General features: G+C 45.4%; 1 protein-coding gene across 1 annotated transcript; it reads right to left on the bottom strand.

The window, feature by feature from the left end:
- Positions 1–5,620: 5,620 nt before the first annotated feature.
- LOC308150827 (major histocompatibility complex class I-related gene protein-like) lies at positions 5,621–10,013 on the bottom strand (the record flags this gene model as incomplete). Its single annotated transcript, XM_080523618.1, has 5 exons — positions 5,621–5,670; positions 7,833–7,952; positions 8,156–8,443; positions 8,694–8,972; positions 9,821–10,013. 5 exons carry the CDS (start codon positions 10,011–10,013, stop codon positions 5,621–5,623), a joined length of 930 nt encoding a protein of 309 aa, XP_080379744.1.
- Between the last annotated feature and the right edge of the window lie 13,044 nt (positions 10,014–23,057).

The following is a 23,057-nucleotide window of genomic DNA, read 5'->3' as shown; positions in this document are numbered from 1 at the left end:
GGGGGGGGGCTGAGGGAGGGTATATAAGCTGGTGAGGTGTTGCTCCACTTCTTAAACCGCTCAAAGGATCAACTAAGACATCCTGACTCTCCTCTGGACTCCAGGAAAGACCTCCCAGACAGACAGGCAGAGAGGCAGACAGACAGAGAGGTAGGTAGACAGGCAGACAGACAGACAGACAGACAGACAGAGAGAGAGAGACAGACAGACAGACAGACAGACAGACAGGCAGGCAGACAGACAGGCAGACAGAGAGACAGACAGAGACAGAGACAGGCAGACAGACAGACAGGCAGACAGACAGACAGAGAGGTAGGTAGACAGACAGGCAGAGAGACGGGCAGACAGACAGAGAGGCAGACAGACAGAGAGGCACACAGAGACAGAGACAGACAGACAAGCAGACAGGCAGGCAGACAGACAGACAGAGACAGAGAGGCAGACAGAGACAGAGACAGACAGACAGACAGACAGACAGGCAGACAGACAGGCAGGCAGGCAGACAGACAGACAGACATGGCCCACACCTCCCCCGCTGAGAGCCTGTTCAGGGACGACCCCTTCTTCAGCCAGGACTCCCTGCTGTGGCCGCTGCACCGTGGGGCCCTCCCCACCCTCCCCTCCCTCCCCTCCCTGCAGCAGGACTTCTTCACCAGGGGGACCTCCCTGGCAGACAGCCTCCTGAAGGAGCTGCACGGCGGGCCCCTCGCCAGCTCCCCGCTCCACAGGCTGACCCCGGGGGCTCCGGCAGAGAGAGAGGGCCTCACGGTGGAGGTGCGCCCCCCGGCGGAGGCGGCGGCGGCCCAGGGAGGACAGCCCGGCGACGAGACCTTGACCCTCGACCTCGACCTCCGCGGCTTCGCCCCCGAGGACATCACCGTCAAGCTGGAGGGGCGGAGCCTGACCGTGGCCGCCACGAAGCGGGCCAGAGCCGAAGAGGCCTCCTCCTCGTCCTCCTCCTCCTCCTCCTGCTCCTCCTTCTCCTCCTTCTCCTCCGCCGCCCAGCAACGGGGCGTGGTGAGGAGGGTGGAGCTCCCCGCCCACATGGACCTCGCCGCCCTCTCCTGCTCCCTGGGCCCTGACGGGAGGCTGAGGGTCCACGCCCCGCCCCCAGCCCTGCCCCTAGCCCCGCCCCCAGCCCTGCCCCTAGCCCCGCCCCCAGCGCCACAGCACGCCATCGAGCACGCCGTCGAGGAGCACGATGACGACGTCACTCCGCACTTCAGGACGTCCCTAGACTTCCCCATCTGCAGCAGCCACACAGAGTGACTCCCCCCCCGCCTCTCTGTCCCTGGACCCCCCCAGAGAAGACCCCCGTCTGACTCACAGCCACTCAGAGGGACCCCCCCCACCTCTCTGTCCCTGGACCCCCCCAGAGAAGACCCCCGTCTGACTCACAGCCACACAGAGGGACCCCCCCCCCGCCTCTCTGTCCCTGGACCCCCCCAGAGAAGACCCCCGTCTGAGAGTTGGGGTGTGGACCACGTTATCTGGTTATTTGTAATATGGATGTTTGAATAAATTATATTTGATTTGCAGCTGATGGTCTTGTTCCAGTCAGGGATGGTTCTGATCTAACCAGCGGTTTTTACAATAATAACAATAATAATAATAATAATAATAATAATAATAATTATGATAATAATAATAATAATAATAATAATAAAACAATCATCTATGGTAGAAGAAGTAGTAATAATAATAATGATAATAATAATAATAGTCATAATAATTATGATATTATTATTATTATAAAACAATCACCTATGGTAGAAGAAGCAGTAATAATAATAATAACAACAACAACAACAATAATAATGATAAATATAACCGCAAGCGGCAATGGGGTGTATTCCTACAGATATGCCCCCCATAACCATACATGGGGTGAAATTGACAGACACGTGGTAGACCTACAGTCAGGTTGTAGATTGACAGATAGGGGGTAGACCTACAGTCAGGTTGTAGATTGACAGATAGGGGGTAGACCTACAGTCAGGTTGTAGATTGACAGATAGGGGGTAGACCTACAGTCAGGTTGTAGATTGACAGATAGGGGGTAGACCTACAGTCAGGTTGTAGATTGACAGATAGGGGGTAGACCTACAGACAGGTTGTAGATTGACAGATAGGGGGTAGACCTACAGACAGGGGGGTAGACCACTCACCTATGGGCCAAGTTGAACTCATGATATACTAAGCTATGATATTATGAAGTACCCTAGGACCACGGGCCTGTAAGATACCAGTCACCTAATTATGGCCTGATATACAGTACATAGGCTACTATGCTATGATGATAATATGACGATTTACTAAGCGTAAATATGAAAATGCATTGTGGATTAACCTTCCCCAGTTAATGACCATGTTGTATAGTTTATGTCAAGCATTTCACTACTTGTAGGGCCGGTTTCACAGACAAGGCTTAAGCCTAATCCTAGACTAAAAAACATCTTCAATGGAGATTTTACATTGAAAGTGTGATTTAGTCCAGGACTAGGCTTAAGCCTTGTCTCTGAAACCGGCCCATAATGTGCTTACACTGTGCTTACACTATATTCTGCAAGCATAGCATAGTATGCCACCCCCATCTGACTGAATCAGGTAAAGCGGTCATGAGAAGATGGGTTTTAAAGTGCTATATTAGCATTAGCCTTAGCTTTTAGGCAAAATGGTCAAATTTCAAAGGCCTGTTTTTTTAGATATCTGGAAATGCTTCAACATGGTAACACATTGTAATGCCAAGATGCAGACACGGGAGGTAAATGTTTTCAATATATTTATATAGAGTATTTTAAGTGATATGAACCAGAGTAAAGTTGTCTGTGTAGGCTATTTGTGAACGATATATAATGTTAAGCTTCGTCTTTTATAGTCTAACGGCGTATACGTTATTGTTTCTAAGAAAAAACTGACAGTTTTCAGCAGTAAGTGTAAGGATAACATGAATTAACAGGTAAATGAACACTATTTCAGCTGCACTGATGCTGAAAACCTGTGTAGGCCTACTTTACCTATACACACAATACCCTCTACTCTCTACCTCAGAATCATCAAACTCATTTTATTGCCAAGTATATTCACACATACAGGAAATTGACTTGTGTCTGGTATGGTTGGTGCATAAGACATAAAGACACAGACAGCAATATAATACTATAATAAAAAAACAACAATGTAATAAACAACAGTATATAACAACAATACACTATAACAATACACGCAATACCCTCTACTCTGCCTATACAGAAGAAAAATAAAAAGACACAAAAGATAAGGAAATAACCTCCTCCTTCATGTACTGTAAAACTGTAAATATTGGGGAATGATTTTTACACCTTGAAGAATACAACGGCTGTACAAGGAAACAGCTGAAATCCAGACAAAAACCCAAAACATGATTTGTGTTACTCTATATGTTGCCATCCGCTAATCAAGTGCCGTAGCAACATGAGTTATGATCAGATACAGGGTTAGGGTTAGGCTGCTTTAGACAACTGGGTGTTTGTGTCTTGCTGCACATTGCTCTGACTTAATCTATGTCAGATGAGATGACTTCACATCCTCCTCCGGTGTCTGCTTCTCTCCTGTGAGGACACACACACACACACATACAGAGAGAGAGAGAGAGAGAGAGAGAGAGAGAGAGAGAGAGAGACACACAGACACACACACACACACACACACACATAAGGACAAGGTCAATACTGAGGTCAGTGATCTGGAGGTCAGAGAGACCACTAACGTTGATTAGTATATCGGCGATTAAAATAAATCCTGCGATCAGGCAACTCGGGATTGGAATTCAAGCCTCAGGTGATTCCTCGAACGAGGATCAGGCTTGTGTCATGAGTGTTCACAGAACACCGGCTTAGAAATCCTCGATATGGGCGCGTGCACGCAGACATAAAGAGCCCCGAAGAGTCAAACTGTCGAAATGAAGATTGATCTTTATGAAGACCACAAATAAGATGTAAAATAGTGTAATACTGCCGCAATTAACAAGGCGAGGGAAATGGTTTGGCTAGAAATTGCAGACTGATTAAATGCGTAGGTGATACTAGCCCTAGTTATTGTTATATGTTCATATTTTAATAAATGAATATTTACTACTGTGGTGATATCAGCAGCAGGCTATAAACAGTCATATTGTCACGATGGCCTAGTGGTATTGACCGCTGACGTGGTATGTATTCGTCTTTTTAAGACGGTGGTTCAAATCCCTCTTCAGACACACTTTTTATTGCATTTCGTTGTCTGAATCTAATCTAAAATCTCATCTAAAATATAGTAATAGTAAGTATATAGGCTATAAAATGATGGTGCAGGCTAATTTACAAGAACTGACACGATTACAATGGTGTTTGAAGCCTTTCTGAGTAAATTATGTTCTTCAACTGGACCCTGGATTTGGCATAGATTATTATTTTTTTGTTTTATGATTACTGATGGATAGATGATTCACATAGACAGATATATATATATATATATATATATATATATATATATATATATATATATATATATATATTGTAAATCGATTTGCATGAAGGCTTCGGTTAAATGTAAAAAAAAAATATATACGTTAAGTTAAACCAAGTCTCGAACCCACAGCCTTTAGAACTCTAGCTGGCTGCCTTAACCACTGCGCCAACCTCACCACTGTAATGACTGCAATGCAAGTTGATTCACGTACCTATTTTATTTTATTTTTTACACTTTTTAATTTATTTATCTATCGATCTATCTATCACACTTTCAAAATATTAGAACATTATCGCCGATTAGAAGATAATCTCGCTTAGTGGAACGGAGCCTGACAGAGAACTGCCTGACATGTCGGCCCTGAATCATTCCTTCATGTCAATAGAGGACTTGTGTCATATGCATGTATGAAGTCTGTTTACAATAGAGGACTTGTGTCATATACATGTATGAAGTCTGTTTACAATAGAGGACTAGTGTCATATGCATGTATGAAGTCTGTTTACAATAGAGGACTTGTGTCATATGCATGTATGAAGTCTGTTTACAATAGAGGACTAGTGTCATATGCATGTATGAAGTCTGTTTACAATAGAGGACTTGTGTCATATGCATGTATGAAGTCTGTTTACAATAGAGGACTTGTGTCATATGCATGTATGAAGTCTGTTTACAATAGAGGACTTGTGTCATATGCATGTATGAAGTCTCTTTACAATAGAGGACTTGTGTCATATGCATGTATGAAGTCTGTTTACAATAGAGGACTAGTGTCATATGCATGTATGCAGTCTGTTTACAATAGAGGACTTGTGTCATATGCATGTATGAAGTCTTTTTACAATAGAGGACTAGTGTCATATGCATGTATGAAGTCTGTTTACAATAGAGGACTAGTGTCATATGCATGTATGCAGTCTGTTTACAATAGAGGACTTGTGTCATATGCATGTATGAAGTCTGTTTACAATAGAGGACTTGTGTCATATGCATGTATGAAGTCTGTTTACAATAGAGGACTTGTGTCATATGCATGTATTAAGTCTGTTTACAATAGAGGACTAGTGTCATATGCATGTATGAAGTCTGTCTAGAGAACTCATACAATCTCACCTGTTTGACAGAAGAAATCTCATGCATTGCGTGCAGAGTTGTCAGAGGAGATGGAAGCATCGTCAGAACCTACGAGGAAACAAGACAACGTCAGGTCAACTGATTGGAATACAGAACTACATTGAGACAAATGAGGTCTGTTTAGAGAACTCGTAGAATCTCACTTGTTTGATGGAGAGAAAACACCTGCATGGTGTTGCTGTTGGAGGAGGAGATAGAAGCATCGTCAGAACCTATAAGGAAACAAGACAACGTCAGAAACGACTCCTTCTGTCTTTGAGAAAGCAGTTTTGTACTTGTCTGTATTGAAACGGCTCTTATTGACATTCGCGCAAACACAGACTCACAAAAAATCTCAGTTTTGGTACTACTAGATCTTAGCGCTGTCTTTGACACTGTAGACCATGACATTCTAATAGATAGACTAAAAACCTGGGTAGGACTTTCGGGCACTGCCCTAAACTGGTTTAGATCCTACCTACATGACAGAAGCTACTATGTCTCCATTGGCAACTTTGTATCTGACCAAAGTAAAATGACATGTGGGGTTCCCCAAGGGTCAATCCTTGGCCCCCTTCTATTCAATCTCTACATGCTGCCATTGGGACACATCCTAAAAAAGAACAAAATTGCCTACCACATGCGGATGACAAATCTACATAGCCCTCCCACCGAACGACTATAGTCCCATTGACAATCTCTGCAATTGCATTGAGCAAATAAACACCTGGATGACACAAAACTTCCTCCAACTAAACAAGGACAAAACAGAGATAATTGTATTCGGTGTACCTGACAAAAGATCGAAAGTCAGTGTAAAACTTGATTCTCTCTCTCTTCAAACTAAAAAACTGGTCAGAAATCTTGGTGTAATTCTAGACTCCGATCTAAACTTCAACAGCCACATAAACTCGATAACTAAATCAGCCTACTATGACCTGAAAAACATAACAAGAATGAGAGGTTTCATGTCCAAGCAAGACCTTGAAAAACTCATCCATGCATTTGTTTCGAGTAGACTTGATTATTGTAATGGTCTACTAACAGGCCTATCTAAAGGAGCTGCTCGTAAATTGCAGCTCATCCAAAATGCCGCTGCTAGGGTCCTAACAAAAAACAAAAAATGTGAACACATTAAACCAATCCTGAAATCCCTGCACTGGCTACCAGTCTCTCAGAGAATTGAATTCAAAATCCTCCTAATTACATACAAATCACAAAATGGTCTTGGACCAAAATACATATCAGATCTCCTCCCACCCTATATTCCCGCAAGGTCCCTAAGGTCAGCTGAGACAAATCAGCTAATAATTCCAAGAATAAAAACAAAACACGGTGCAGCAGCTTTCAGTCACGCTGCTGCATGCTCCTGGAACAAACTCCCTGAAGAAATCAAACAGGCCCAAACCCTTAAAATATTTAAATCTAAGCTAAAAACCTTCATGTTTTTATCAGTTATGATTAAACACAAACACTTCTATCAATGTATTTTTTCCCATTAACTATTGTCTTATTAAATGTTTTATCTATTTACTTCTTATATTTGCTTTTATTCATTGTCATTTTTATTTTCTTACTATACTCCTCTTGCTGTATTTTTAAATAATGCCTGTAAAGCATTTTGAATTGCCCCTGTTGTATGAAATGTGCTATACAAATAAACGTGCCTTGCCTTGCCTTGATCAAACAGCTTTATAATTCTGGTCATTCTAGTTTCAAGCATTAAGTTAGTCAGAACCAGTAATAAAATCTCAGTAACAAGTTATAATACTTATTAAGATAATTAAGGACAAAAAAGCTTGAAACAAGTGAAATGCTCTAAGATAAAATCTGCTTGGTGAGAAGAAATATCTTGTCAGACAAAAAACAAGCAGATGTCGCCTTGATTTAAAATATTAAACTTACTGAGATTTTTTTTTGCAATGAACATATGCCACATCCCCTATTTCTAGAGTACGGTATATGTTATTCCTGACAGGATCAAACTTTCTAAATCTAAATCTCTTTAGATTCCTTAGAGGCTACTTCGACAGCACTGACTTCACATCACAACACTATTCCTGGTAAAACATCCAACTACCAACCCCACTAAAACTGACCAATACAGACTACTCTACCATTGCTAAGATGCTGACAACATCACCTACACTGATCAATACAGACTACTCTACCACTGCTAAGATACTGACAACAACACAGTGATGGTATGATGAAGAGGAGGCCTTTCTCACCTTCCTCACTCTTCCTCTTCTTCTTGGCGTAGAACACAATGAAGATGACGGTGGCAGCCATGACGAGGAGTCCGACCACAACTCCAATGATGAGGCCCAGGGGGGCGGAGTCAGGGTTAACTGTAACCAACACAGGGCAGTCAGACTGGGACTTAGGGTCAGGTGACAGGGGTCACAGTTTGGTTTCCTTCTCAATCAACCCACTTTCTCTTTCACTCAATAAGAGCTCCTGAAGTCACTTTGTGAATGTGAACATGTTCTCAGAATAATGGAGAATTGGGGCACGTTTAGTGAGGGAATCGGTGGTGCACTACTCTTCTTACCTCTGTTGGTCCTTATCACAGAGCGCTCCAGTTTGATGACGATGTCGTCCTTCATCCCAGAGAGCTGAATCACACAATCATAACGGCTCTCCTCCCAGACCTCAGGCTTCACAAGGAGGTGAGTCCTCATCTGGAAGGTTCCGTCGTGGTTGGGGAGAACCTCTCCGTAGTCCACATCCTCATACACCTCCTGTCCATATCTCGTCCAGAACATCACAACTTCTCTGGGGTAGAAACCTGTAGCGTGGCAGGTGACTGGAGAGGAGGGGGTCTTCTGGAGCAGAGACACTGAGGGAGGGACTGGGGAGAGAGAAAACTTCAAACAAACCCAACTGAGAAAGGCTTTTGTCCTTATTTGAACTTGTCTAATTCACAGGTGGGATGATGTAAAGGGGAGGTAGGTGCATGGGGGGGGGGGGGGGCACTGGTTAGATATTAGACACTTAGACTTAGATACAATGTTTATTTTAATAAAATAGTTTAATAAAGCTGTTTCACTGTTGTCAGTGGAGCTACATGGTGTTGTGTGTGTCTGTACCTGTCCTCTGCAGAGCGCTCTTCCCGTACTCCAGATACTTCTTCAGCGTCTCAATGCACAACTGGGTGATGAAGTGTTTCTGCCCCTCATTAAGGCCTGGGCTGCTGTTCCATCCCTCTGTGATGATGACAGCCTCTGGTACTTTAGCGATCCATGACACTGTCTTCAGGTCAAATGCAAGGAAATCCCCTCCATCATAACCAAACTCACTATACGACTCTGTGTCTCCGGTCTCTTCATCCAGACTACAACCACACATAAACTGTAAAATGTGTATACCTGAGAGAGAGGGGGAGGGAGGGGGGGAGAGAGAGGGGGGGAAGGGAGGGGGAGAGAGAGAGAGGGAGGGAGGGAGAGAGAGAGGGGTGGAGGGAGAGAGAGAGAGGGGGGAGGGAGGAAGGGAGAGAGAGAGGAGGGAGGGAGAGAGAGAGGGACAGAGGGCTTTGTGGGTAAACCGTATGTAAACTGGATAATTCCCGTTCAAGCAACGCAAGCTGGAATGAGCTGCACGTTTTGACACCTCTCATGTCAACCTAGTGCCAAAACTGTGGGACGAGTAGCCGGGTCGAATTTTGCTATAATAATAAAGAAGAAAATATATGTAAAATACTAATAAGTGCTGCTTGCTACTGCAAGCACACTTAATTACTCCAGGTAGACTGTAATCCCTGTAATCTCTAATTGTAAGTCGCTTTGGATAAAAGTGTCTGCTAAATGGTTAAAATGTAAACGGTACTGCAGTAATCATACCATTTAGCAGACACTTTTATCCAAAGGGACCTACAATTACAGATTACAGGGACAGTCTCCCTGGAGTAACTGGGCCTTAAGTGCCTTACTCAAGGACACACTTCTGATCACCAGTCCAACTCACTCGCACACGGGCACACACACCCAGACACACACTTACACACACACGCCCATTCACACGTACACACACCCAAACACTACATTGTTTTGTTAAAGAATGTATTTATCTCCTATGTAACCTAATGTTTAGGATTTTTCAATTGGAGAGAGAGCATGTCATAACTTTTCCAAATCCAAGAGAAAAACGGAAAATCAATTATGGTCGATTAAATTCATAAAAAGGAATGTAACAGTGCTAAAGTAGTTATTGCTCTTACCTCCACTGTGGTTGAAACTCTCCTTCAGAGTATCAATGGTTACTTCGAACCTCTGATGGGCAGCCAATGACTCCTGACCCAATGTCTCCCAGTACTGTGGGTCATTGGCTGTTGCGTTGTTCATCCAGGACTGTTTGGGCACCGTTCTCTTGGTGTTGCTGTCATAGTAAAGTATCTTAACACCATCCAACATCCCCAGAACAAAAAACTCTGGGTGGTTTGGAACTCCAGAAGATAGACTGCAGGAATACCCGAAGGAGTCGGTTACTAGAAGAATAAACTTGTATGAATGTATGCATGCAAAAGAGGTTTACTACTTTGTCATACTCACAGTGAATTTTAACACGATGAGCTACTCAAATTCACTCTGAACATTAAACAGTTTTACTCTTGTAGTTATTCAGTCAAGCTACAACACATGAGAGCAGTGTGTTTGTTACGTGTCAGGACCACCTGTCACCTGTCAGAGAGTCTCAGGGGTCACTTCTACACAGCTGTAGCCCGCACATCAGTGGCGGCTGGCCAATAGAGGGCGCTAGGGCGCCGCCCCCACCTTCCAAAGCGCCCCCGCTTCCTCGTTGCTACTTGTAAAAGTTTTTTCAAAATAAACATTGTTTATTCATAAAATGCGGCTGATATTCTGTCGGCGCCTATCAGCATTCATTAAAAATCCTCCAATACAATAAACATTTTATCTGTGTGTGTAAAATTCAAACGTGACGTTTTGCAATTTCCGGGTCCAAACCAGAAATTCTCCGCACCAGAATACCAGTGTACTACAGCGGTAGAATGACAGTTTAATTGTTTTTTAGACTCGGATCTATTCATACAACAAGGGACACAGCACTTTCCCGTTTTCCCCATATTGTCACGGTATTTGAGCCCAGAAAAGCGCTATATAAATATAATTAATTATTATTATTATTATTGCGGCATTTCGAAGACAGCGCCTCAGCCAACTTTGGACCCGGAAACACGTTGCGACTTAACAACCGATATTCGGACAGACAACAGGAGAGGAGAGCAACAGAGAGACAGACAACAGGAGAGGAGAGCAACAGAGAGACAGACAACAGGAGAGGAGAGCAATAGAGACAGAACTGAGGTGAGGTGAGCAACAGTGATAGTTCAGGATGATAACAAACAGTTCAGTATGACAGAGACAACTAATAGAAAGACAACTGTATGATTATAGAGTTTACATGTTCAAGGACATATTGTATGATAATAGAAAGGTACACTTTAATGTAATTAAAGAAGTAACAAAGAACACATTTATTATCACAATTGCATTGTGTTCCATGTCTTTCTCCATTGAATAAATAATGCCTAGTTGAATGGCTAAACAAGACAACTGTCTGGACAGTACTGCTAGAATTATTCACCTTACCGCTGCACAGATAGACAAAGGGTATAAGTCCATTCTGTTAACATTAGGTCTACTCTGCTAACCAAGACTATTCCAGTTGATTTGTCAGTTGTTGTGCATTATATTTTTGTTGTGTTTGCAGTTTGCCCTTTAATAAGTTATATATAAAAATAATTAAGTTATATATATATTCTCATGCTAAAATCGACTGTAAATCCAGATTTTAAAGTTGATATTCTTCCCCGTGGAGCATGCCCTCATAACCTGTGCCCCACCCAAAATGTTTATCACCAGCCGCCACTGCCGCACATTAATGTTCGCCTAAACTATTCACAATTTATTAAATAAAAGTTATACAACAGAATATGTCTATTGTGGTGGGTTAACATAATTCACCCCCGGAACTATGGGTTGGGTAGTATTGTTTCCGCACGGAGGGTTAAGTGCGAGGTACTCAAGTTGTTACATGAGTGTTATAGTTACTGCTTGAAGCATGTGGTCGCAGCTTGTTTATGTTTGTTAATAAACGTTTAGCTGTGACATTTGATACGCCGCCTCCGACTCCCGTCTCTCGGCACTACACTGGTGACCCCGACGTCAGTCCCGTTGAAGTATCCGAGACTGAACCGAACATGGCAAATAACGCCGTTATTCTCAGATTGCCGGAGTTTTGAGAGACGTCCGCGGCAGCATGGTTCGCACAGACGGAGGCGCAGTTCGCCCTCCGTGGGATTACAGATGACGCCACACGCTACTACCATGTCGTCTCGGCGCTGGGGAGCTCCACTGCAGCCAGAACGGTGGGCTTCATTACAGCTCCCCCTGCCCTGAATAAATATACAGCGTTTAAGGCTCTCCTCCTCAAGACCTTCGAACTATCACGGTCAGAACGCGCCCGACGTCTGTTCGCAATTCAGGGGCTGGGAGACAGCAAGCCTTCCCAGCACATGGACATGATGCTGAACCTACTAGGTACGGAGGAACCTAATTTTCTATTTATGGAACTGTTTCTTCGGCACATGCCTGCACATGTTCAGACAGCGCTCGCTAATACGACTATCACTGAACCCCGTGAGTTAGCAGAAGAGGCTGACCGCTTCTTCCTAGCTACCCAACGTTTTACCCCTGAAGTGCTAGCCCCGACACACAATTACACTCCCCCTGGCAGAGACAGGCTAGCTAACAAGGGCCCACCTACCACCGATAGCCGTACTAGCCCAGGCATGTGCTATTTTCACTCACGCTTTGGCGCGAAAGCGAAGAGGTGCCGCTCCCCTTGCAACTACAGCTCGGCGGGAAACGACAAAGCCTGCGCTCTGTAGTGGCTATGAGTGTGGGCACAACAAACCAGCTACTATTCATCAGAGACACTCTCTCCGGGTGCAGGTTCCTCTGTGACACCGGTGCTCAGAGGAGCGTCCTGCCTGCGACAGTGGATGACACCGCCAGGGGAGGTCATGGCCCACATTTAAAGTCCGCTAACGACACCCCCATCCGCACCTATGGCACGAAAGCTGTAGACCTATGTTTCGGGGGTCAGCGGTTTACATGGGACTTCGTCACGGCCGACATCTCTTTCCCCCTCCTCGGTGCGGATTTCCTATGCGCTCACGGACTGCTCGTGGACGTCAAGAACAACCGCCTGGTGGACGCACTGACATTCTCCTCACTTGCATGTGTCCGCGGTGAGGCGACATACGGCGGGCTCTCCAGCTCACTCTCAGAGGGTGACAGCTATCAGCACCTGCTCAGCGAGTTCCCCAGCTTGACACAGCCCACATTTTCCGCCACCACTACCAAACATGGGGTGGAGCACCACATAGAGACCAAGGGCGCCCCCATCTACGCTAGGGCCCGGCGGCTCAACCCCGACAGGCTAGCAGTCGCTAAGTCTGAGTTCGCCAACATGGAGCGCCTTGGTATCATCCGCCGCTCAGACAGCCCATGGGCCTCACCGCTACACATCGTGCCGAAACCAGACGGCGGATGGCGACCGTGTGGCGACTACCGCCGCCTCAACGACGCTACGACACCCGACCGCTACCCAGTCCCCCACATTCAGGACTTCTCTGCGCATCTGGCGGGTAAGCTGGTTTTCTCAAAGGTGGACCTAGTGCGTGGCTACCACCAAGTCCCCGTGCACCCTTCAGACATTCCCAAAACGGCGGTGATCACGCCGTTCGAGCTACTCGAATTCCTACGCATGCCGTTTGGACTTAAGAATGCAGCCCAGTCCTTTCAGCGGCTAATGGATTCGACGCTCAGAGACATGCCATTCCTATTCGTCTATTTGGACGACATCCTCGTTGCCAGCTCCTCGGAGGAAGAGCACCTGGCACATCTCCGAGACCTCTTCACGAGGCTCAGCCAACATGGCCTGATCATCAACCCGGCGAAGTGTCTGTTCGGGTTACCCTCCATCCAATTCCTTGGGCATCTCATCAACAAAGATGGGGCCGCCCCCCTCCCATCGAAGGTGGAGGCCGTTTCCGCCTTCCCCCGCCCACACACGGCTCGAGCACTCCGAGAGTTTCTCGGAATGGTGACTTTTTATCACCGGTTCATCCACCGTGCAGCCCACACCATGCACCCGCTGTACGAGGCCATGAGGGACAAATCCACCAACCAGGCCATCGACTGGACGGCCGAGAGGAAAGCCGCCTTCATTGCCAACTTGCCACCAAGACCGCCCTAAGCCAGGCCGCCATGTTGGCCCACCCGTCAACCAAGGCCCCTATTGCCATCACCACCGATGCGTCGGACTACGCCGTCGGCGCGGTGCACGAACAATGGGTCGCAGGCGCCTGGCAGCCGCTCGCCTTTTTCAGCCGCCAGTTGACGCCCAGAGAGCGCAAATACAGCGCGTTCGACAGGGAGCTCCTTGGCCTCTTTTTGGCAGTCCGCCACTTCCGGTTCCTGCTGGAAGGCCGTGAGTTCACGGCGTTCGTGGATCACAAACCCCTCACGTTCTCCATGTCCAAGGTGGCCGAGCCTTGGTCTGCCCGCCAGCAACGCCAGCTCTCGTACATATCTGAGTACACCACAGACATCCAACACATCGCTGGCAAGTCCAACGTGGTCGTGGACTGTCTCTCCAGAGCGGTCGTCGGAGCCGTTCAACTGGGTCTCGACTACCTCCGCATGAGTGCGGACCAGGCCTCCGATCACGGGGTCCAGACCCTCAAGAACGCAGACACAGGACTACGCTTGGAGGATGTCGCAGTCGGTGACTCAGGCGCGAAACTGCTGTGCGACTTCTCTACGGGCCAACCGCGGCCGCTAGTCCCTGTGAACTGGCGCCGGCCCGTTTTTGAGGCTGTACACAACTTCTCCCACCCCGGCAGGAAACCATCCGTGAAATTGGTTTCTGAGAAGTTCGTATGGCAGGGACTCAAGAAGGAGGTAAGGGGCTGGGTCGACACGTGCGTGGCCTGTCAACACGCCAAAGTACACCGCCATACCAGAGCCCCTTTTGAGCCCTTCACTGTTCCTGAGAGGAGGTTCGACCACGTCAACGTCGACCTTGTGGGACCACTGCCCGCCTCTCACGGCTTCACCTACCTTTTCACCATGGTGGACAGGACGACCCGCTGGCCCGAAGCCGTTCCCCTCTCCTCGACGGCGTCTTCCGACGTGGCCCGTGCGTTCATCGGCACGTGGGTCGCGCGCTTTGGGACACCGTCTGACCTGTCCTCTGACCGTGGCTCGCAGTTTACCTCGGAACTGTGGAACGCTGTAGCTAGTGGTTTGGGGGTAAAGCTGCACCGCACTACTGCCTATCACCCCCAGGCTAACGGTTTGTGCGGTTCCACCGCTCAATGAAGGCGGCCCTACGCGCGAGTTTGACGGACGGCAACTGGGTGGACAAACTTCCGTGGGTCATGCTTGGCCTTAGATGTGCCCCCAAAGAGGACTTGCAGTCCTCGTCTGCCGAACTCGTATACGGCCAAACCCTACGAGTCCCCGGGGATTTCATCCCGGATGCCACTGTCCCCTGGTCTGCAGCCAGGCAGCGCTCCTCCCTGCTGGAGGCCGCTGAGGTGTTCGCACCCGTCCCCACTTCACAGCACGGTACCCCTGCTTTCCGGGTCCCCACCGAGCTGCGCTCGTCGGACTTTGTTTTCATTCGTCACGACGCCCACCGCGGCCCCCTGCGCCCCCCTTACGATGGCCCGTTCAAGGTCCTACAACACGGGGACAAGACCCTGGTGGTGGACGTTGGTGGTAGACACGAGACGGTCTCCATTGATAGGATCAAGTCCGCTCACGTGGACGTTTCCCGGCCTTTGGAACTGGCTCAGCCCCCACGCCGTGGCCGCCCCCCCATGCCCCACCCCCCGCCCCCGGTCACGGTGCCTTCAGCTGCGCCGGCTGCCCCTGCCCCTGTCCCGGTTTCCCCTGCCCCGGCTCCGGCTGGCCCTGCCCCTGCCCCTGCCCCGGATGCCCCTGTGTCCCGCACCCGCCGGGGTCGGATCGTCGTCCCTCCCCGACACAGGGATTTTGTCTATGGGTGAATTCTGGGGGGGCTTGTGTGGTGGGTTAACATAATTCACCCCCGGAACTATGGGTTGGGTAGTATTGTTTCCGCACAGAGGGTTAAGTGCGAGGTACTCAAGTTGTTACATGAGTGTTATAGTTACTGCTTGAAGCATGTGGTCGCAGCTTGTTTATGTTTGTTAATAAACGTTTAGCTGTGACATTTGATACGCCGCCTCCGACTCCCGTCTCTCGGCACTACACTATAACAAAAACCTGCAGTAGCTCTAATGTATTTCTACATCAATTATCATGAGCCCCCTTTAACTAGAATGGACCTATCGCTAAGCCACGCCCCCTTTGAACACTCGGACAAACAAACAAACAAACAAACAAACAAAGCTTCACTGACAGTGACTGACTGACCGACCGTGACTGAATGACATTCAATGACTTACAATGGCGGGAGTTGGCACATTTCTGATTTACCACAGCAAGTAATAGATTTTTTTTTTTTTTTTTAAGATGACAAGAATATTTCGTCTAGAAGCTTTTCACCGATCAGAGTTGTTTGTCCGAGTTTTCTGCCTGTCGTGGCTTTTGCTGTGACATGATTGGACAATTTCTATTTTGGGGCGTGGCTTAGCAATAGGTCCATTGGTATACTGTAGTTTTCAACAAATAATAAAAATACTTGAATGGATCCCTTTTATAAAGTATAATATAGAAATACCCTTTTATAAAGCCAGTATCATGTCAGACAGCAACACCACACAGCGAGACCACTCAGTCTGAGCTGGTTGGAGCTGGTTGCTGCTAAAGTGGAGCTGCAGCGCCATCTACTGGACACTACTGGTATTAACGCCAGTGTCATTACTGGGGTTTCGAGCGACGTAAGAACCACGGCAAAGACAGACAACTCAAGATGCATTTTCTTACTATCAGGTGATTCACATCGTAATTATAATAAAGTGTAGCCTAATTAAAGCATCAATTAAAGGCTAGTTTATAAAAAATAAATAAAAAAGAGATTTAAAAGAATACTGATCTTGCTAGCCTTTCGAGTTGTGGTAAAAACCCTGCTGCATTTAAATAAATATATATATTTACATTTTGTATATATATATATATATATATACATACAAAATGACAAAGTATGATTAAATCATAATGACGACAAAAGCTAATAATAACAATAAGAATAACTACAAACTTGACAAACCTGCAAATGCAGCTTTCATCCCCATCATGAGAAGAAGGAGACATTTCATGTTGATGTTTTCTTTTCGATGATTAAGTGTAAAATAGTCTAATCTGAAACAAACCCCACGCCGTTGATCAGTCAGAAGCTATGACGAGAGCTGGGAGGCAGGTTTTTGATCTAGTCAGATAAAAACACCTGTCATCTGATCAGTTCACTTTTACTTCCGCTAGAGAGCACTGAAGGGACAGTGTTTCTTTTGTTGTTTTTTCAGGGGACTAATATTACTTCTTTTTAAAACATTGTTATTATTAAATTAGAAAGAAATGAAAGAAAAGAAAGATGATAATACAAATAAACAAGGGTACTTGAAAAACATAGGAGGAAGGGGCGAATATATAAAACAAGCAGAACATATAAACTAACAAACAGGTAACAATGGAGAAAGACAAATTAACAGTGATAATAATAACAATACACACATTCACACACACAATAAACTCTCAACATATTCTTGTACCCACATACACACACACACACACACACACACACACACACACACACACACACACACACACACACACACACACACACACTTAATGTGAATACATGGGGTCAGAGTACAGAAGTAGGTGAAGGACCAAACATTCCAAACAAGGCAGTAGTATATATATATATATATATATATTAACTGATCAGATGACAGGTGTTTTTATCTGACTAGATCAGAGACCAGTCATCTGATTAGTGAGCACCACACAGAATAAAAATATCCGTCACTCCAAGTGGGTTCCTTCCCACACTCTCTACCAAACTGGTTTGGCAGCATTGGAGTGTGAATCACACCTCTCCTCACCTCTCTTCTGACTGATGATGTAAGATCTCTTCCTGTTTGGGTTTTGTTAGTTGTTGTCCTTTAATGACCTCACTGTCACTGCTGTGCTTAATCAGCTCACCAACTGACAAATCATTCTGGAACACTTACAACCTAGGTTGTTTTATGTGGTGTTTACCTAGCAACAATACTCTGATTGGCTACAAAATGATAATCATTTATGCATTTTTGGAGAATAAAGTCACCCTTACCTAACATGAGGGAATTCCCACTGTAAACTGCATGTGTCTACATATACTCTATGTACCTACTAGTAACTTGACACACTGTTGTGTAACAGCATGCTGCTTGCGATGCTGGGTTTAAGTAACTCTGTAGCCACAACCAGAGAACTCACACACACACACACACACACACACACACACACACACACACACAGCGTCACTGACAACAATGGAAAGTAAATGGACTGACTAAAGGCCGATTTAAAGTTCTGCGTCGAATTTACGTGCGTAGCTTACGTTCCCTACGTAAGGGCTCTCGCACTTTACACTTCTGCGTAGGCCGCGCTGCAATTACACCGTCACATCGCTAGGTGGCAGTGTGTTTTCTATGCCCCTGTGCTGTGCCTCTTCCGGTTAGGAAGTCAACGGAGCTCAAAGCTCAAAGCGGCATAATAGCGATCTTTTTGTTGTTATGCTTGTTGTAAATAAAAGTTCTATGATGCATTTGTCGTCTATTAAGTTATCTGTTGGCTGCTAAAAATGAAGAATAGTTCTTGAGCAGTTTAAGACTATTTATTCAAACAAGGCAGTTACACAGCATATGGTCTTCTGGTCTGGAGATCAGGTCATCTGGGCGGGGGTCGCAGGAAGTCAAGAGAAAGAACAGTTCTTGCGCAGGGGATTTATACCCTTTCATATGCAAATACCTTCACCCCTGGCCCAACCAAAAACAGAGGTATGGTCAAGAAAATTCTACAGCTTGTTCCTAGCCTCTTTAGCCAATAATGAGCCTTTCCCCCGTTCTTTATTCTAATATGGTCATGGTCAGTGTGTGTGTGTGTGTGTGTGTGTGTGTGTGTGTGTGTGTTTGGTCATCTGGCTAAAAAAGTGTGTGTGTGTGTGTGTGTGTGTGTGTGTGTGTGTGTGTGTGTGTGTGTGTGTGTGTGTGTGTGTGTTACAAGCTGTCATAAAACCCCCATTTTCAGTAGAATCTTACAGAGCCAAAAGCAAGAATACAGGCCCATTATTATACAATTCATAGTAAAAATATACTACACATTGAAATGACATTAAACTAAGATAATACGATGGTTATCATAATTTTTCAAATCTTTATTAATAAGTAATTACAGAAAACGTAAATGACATTTCTATCATGGCTTCCGCATTTTGGCCGACGAGAGAGTCGGAATCTTGTCTGAATCATGTGCTACCAAGCGGACCAATCACAGAGCTGACGCGTACGCTCTGACGCGTACGCTCTGACGCGTACGCTCTGACGCGTACGCTCTGACGCGTACGCTCTGACGCGTACGCTCTGACGCGTACGCTCTGACGCGTACGCTCTGACGCGTACGCTCTGACGCGTACTTGGATTTTTTGAGAGGAGCGCGTCAAGGCTACGCACGGTCACGCGGGACTACGTAAGCTTACGCGTAGCCTACGGCGTCGACTTTACGCAGAACTTTAAATCGGCCTGTACATAGCACCTTGTTCCAAAGCGCTTCACAACGGCCTCTCATTCAACCATTCACACACACATTCACACATCAATGTGCATCTAATGATCACATGGTAACATGATCACATGCTCTGCGGATCGGTGGTTCGATTCCCAGCTGGCCACATGTCAAAGTGTCCTTGGGCAAGACACTGAACCCCAAATTGCTCCCAATGAGCGGGCCGGTGCAATTTGAGGTTGAGTGTCTTGCCCAAGGACACTTTCACATGTGGCCAGCTGGGGTTCGAACCGCCGATCTGCAGACCATGTGATCATTCTACCTCCTGCGCCACAGCCGTCCCGTCAGTTCTTGCTAGCGAAAGTACAAGTTAAACAATCAGTCATCTGATCATTTATCTGATTAACATTTTACCAGCAACATGACACATCCGTCACTCCAAGGGGGTTCCTTCCCACACTCTCTATCAAACTGGTTTGGCAGAGATTTAGTTTTGTTAGTTGTTGTCCTTTAATGACCTCACCGTCACTGCTGTGGTTAACCAGCTCACCAACTGACAAATCATTCTGGAACACTCACAACCTAGATTGTTTTATGTGGCGTTTACCTAGCAACAATACTCTGATTGGCTACAAAATGAAGAATCACCATTATTATGCATTTTTGGTGAATGAAGTCACCCTTGGCACTCTAGAATGTTGACCATTTAGGCGACTTTATTCACCCACAGCACTAAATGAGCCAGAGAGGTAGATTCATTCGATGTTGAGACTGGTCAGGACTAATTAAATGGTTTAGGCTTAGGGTTGGAGTCACGGTTACGGTTAGGGTAGGGATTGGGGTCAGATTAGAGGTAATCTGTGTAGATTACCACAAGATCATATCAAACCATCATGGTTGATCATTTTACAAGCTTTGGCAGTTGTTGTGGTTTTCTGCCTTATTAAACATATAAACTAAATCTGTTAAGTCTGGGAAGTCCCTGACATCAAATCAAAGTGTATTAAACATGTACACAGTAATAACAACAATAACATAAGCGCTTTGCTGCAGTGTCCAGTGTGAGGAGTCAGTCTGCCTTCTACTAGCCTCTACTGGCCTCTACTAGCCTCTACTAGCCTCTACTGGCCTCTACTGGCCTCTACTAGCCTCTACTGGCCTCTACTAGCCTCTACTGGCCTCTACTAGCCTCTACTAGCCTCTACTGGCCTCTACTAGCCTCTACTGGCCTCTACTAGCCTCTACTGGCCTCTACTAGCCTCTACTAGCCTCTACTAGCCTCTACTGGCCTCTACTAGCCTCTACTAGCCTCTACTGGCCTCTACTGGCCTCTACTAGCCTCTACTAGCCTCTACTAGCCTCTACTGGCCTCTACTGGCCAATGACATTGCCAGGGTGAGGTGGAGGTGGACTATCAGGGGTGATACTAGTATGGACGTTTATATATTATTTATATTGATTATTATTTAAAATGTATTATTATTATTATTATTATTATTATTATGTAACCAGAATGCATACTTCCGATTGTCAATGTTGTCTGATGTCTGGTCAGTGTTTTGTCATCTCATTTGTATTAATTCTGTTTATGAATCTAATAGTATAAAATGTAAGTTTCAGACTCTTCATATGTTTTCACATCAAGCTTTGAAATATAATTTTAAAAAGCTCAATTGATAACAATTCATTTGTTGTGTGTTTATGTATCTATAACAAAGTTTCAAAGTACACAATACTGAATAACATCATATTATATATATATATATATATATTGCCCTAGACAATAGTACTTTCCCTACAGTAGATTGTACAACATAACAATCAATATCATTCTCAAAATGAATAAACACCTTGAAGATTACAGTTTTAATGCACATTGTATCGTCATTTATTTGGAGTAATAATACCAAAACCATTTTTCCTTTAAAATGAACAAACCAGGCATAAACCAACCACCCATAATAGAAAATATTTTTTCATCTTCAGGTCGAAAAAGGTGCAGAAAAAGCAAGAGGCAAAGTGCATTCGCGAAAGAAAAGGCAACAATTCAAAATGTTGTGGGAAGCCAAGTAAGTCCATGAAGGATTGTCCAAATAAAAGCCTGAATAAAAATAAGGATATGACATGAATATCTAAAACATGTAGGCTGCTTGGCTGTTTGGCTGCTGAGGCAACATCTTCCTGAGCTTAATCAACCAATTAACAGCCATGACATCAAAAAACGGATAAAATCGTTTTTTTTTCAAATCAAAAATATATTTGGCCATGAATGTAGAATTGATTCCTTTTCTAACTGTCCTTTGGGTTGTCTCGGCCCAGCTCGGACCAATAGCGGCGTTTCACACTACTTGGGGTTAAATAAAATATAAGAACTAAATAAAAAGACAGAACTACAATCCTACCCAGATTGGAAGACCAACAGACACAGTCGGCTGAGGTAACCATGGTTACACATAAGGGCACTAAACAAAACAGGAAGTTTGTCTGGAGTGGAGATGGCACAGCACAATACACAAAAAGAAAATGCATTTTACAATATTGCACTGTTGGTCAAGGCAACCGTTTAATTAGACTAACAGAAAGCGGTGAACTCACCACATTCTGATTTAACTGGCCGGCTACTACTATCACTCTTTGGTCCACGGATGAATTCTGACAAATCAAAAACGGCCATTAGTACGATTTTTTTGGGACTGGCTCAATTATGTGCATAGTGATAAATAGTATTCAAATAATATAAAAGCACTTCTTGGTTAAAAAAGAGTACTTTAAAATCATTCAAGAAAAAAAAGGGATGAAAAGGAAACATTGTTTTCCAGGTAATACCTTGAGATATGTACAAATCTCCATTTAAAAAACGGTCTTACTACCACCCAAAAGACAGGAAACATACACACACAAAAAAAACATACTCTCTCAGTTCTTTGTTTAACAAGTTAAAACCCCCAAGCCCACCCCCCAAATCGATATCAGCGTCCGTTACAAGACATACATCCGTTATGAAGCAGTATATCCCGATCCTCCCCTCCTGAGAGCTGGGGGACAGTATCCCAGCATCGTTGGAACAGAAGACAACATGACAGGAGCTTTGAGAACGCCTCACCAGCCCTCTGGTGTTCAGTAGTTAGATGATCCGTCCGTGGAAAGCAGACAGGGCTTCACTCTGGTACGTGGAAAAAGCTCAAACGCCTTAAAAAAGCGGCATGTCCAATAATGCTGGCCACGTTAAAGTTCTGGGTCCGGTTTGGAAACGTCTCTGTGCGGAGTGGGGGAGACTGTGGGGGAGACACTAGGGTGTGGGGGGAGACTGACACTAGACCTGTGAGATACGATGGGACTAGTGTTGGGGGAGGAGGGTGTTGGGTCGTCCGGTCCAGTGCCAACATTGTTGTGAGCAGGGTGAGGAGGTTGAGGGTCCAGTCCCAGACAGTACTGATGAAGAGAAGGACGGTGTAGAGGACACTACAGGGGGTTGTTGGCTCCATACAGTACTCCTCTTTGGGTTGGAGGATAGATGGATGGATGGATGGAAGGATGGAAGGATGGATGGATGGAAGGATGGATGGACGGATGGAGCAAGAAGGTTGCGAGGTCCATAGGAATACAGTGGAGTGAGTTGATTATGTTTCTAGAGTGTGGTAGAGTCCTAATATTGCTGAAGAGGGCGATAGA

Source organism: Nansenia antarctica, assembly GCF_963989245.1.
Source record: "Nansenia antarctica genome assembly, chromosome: 2".
Taxonomy (NCBI): Eukaryota; Metazoa; Chordata; class Actinopteri; order Argentiniformes; family Microstomatidae; genus Nansenia; species Nansenia antarctica.
This window is presented reverse-complemented; position numbering and strand designations above follow the sequence as displayed.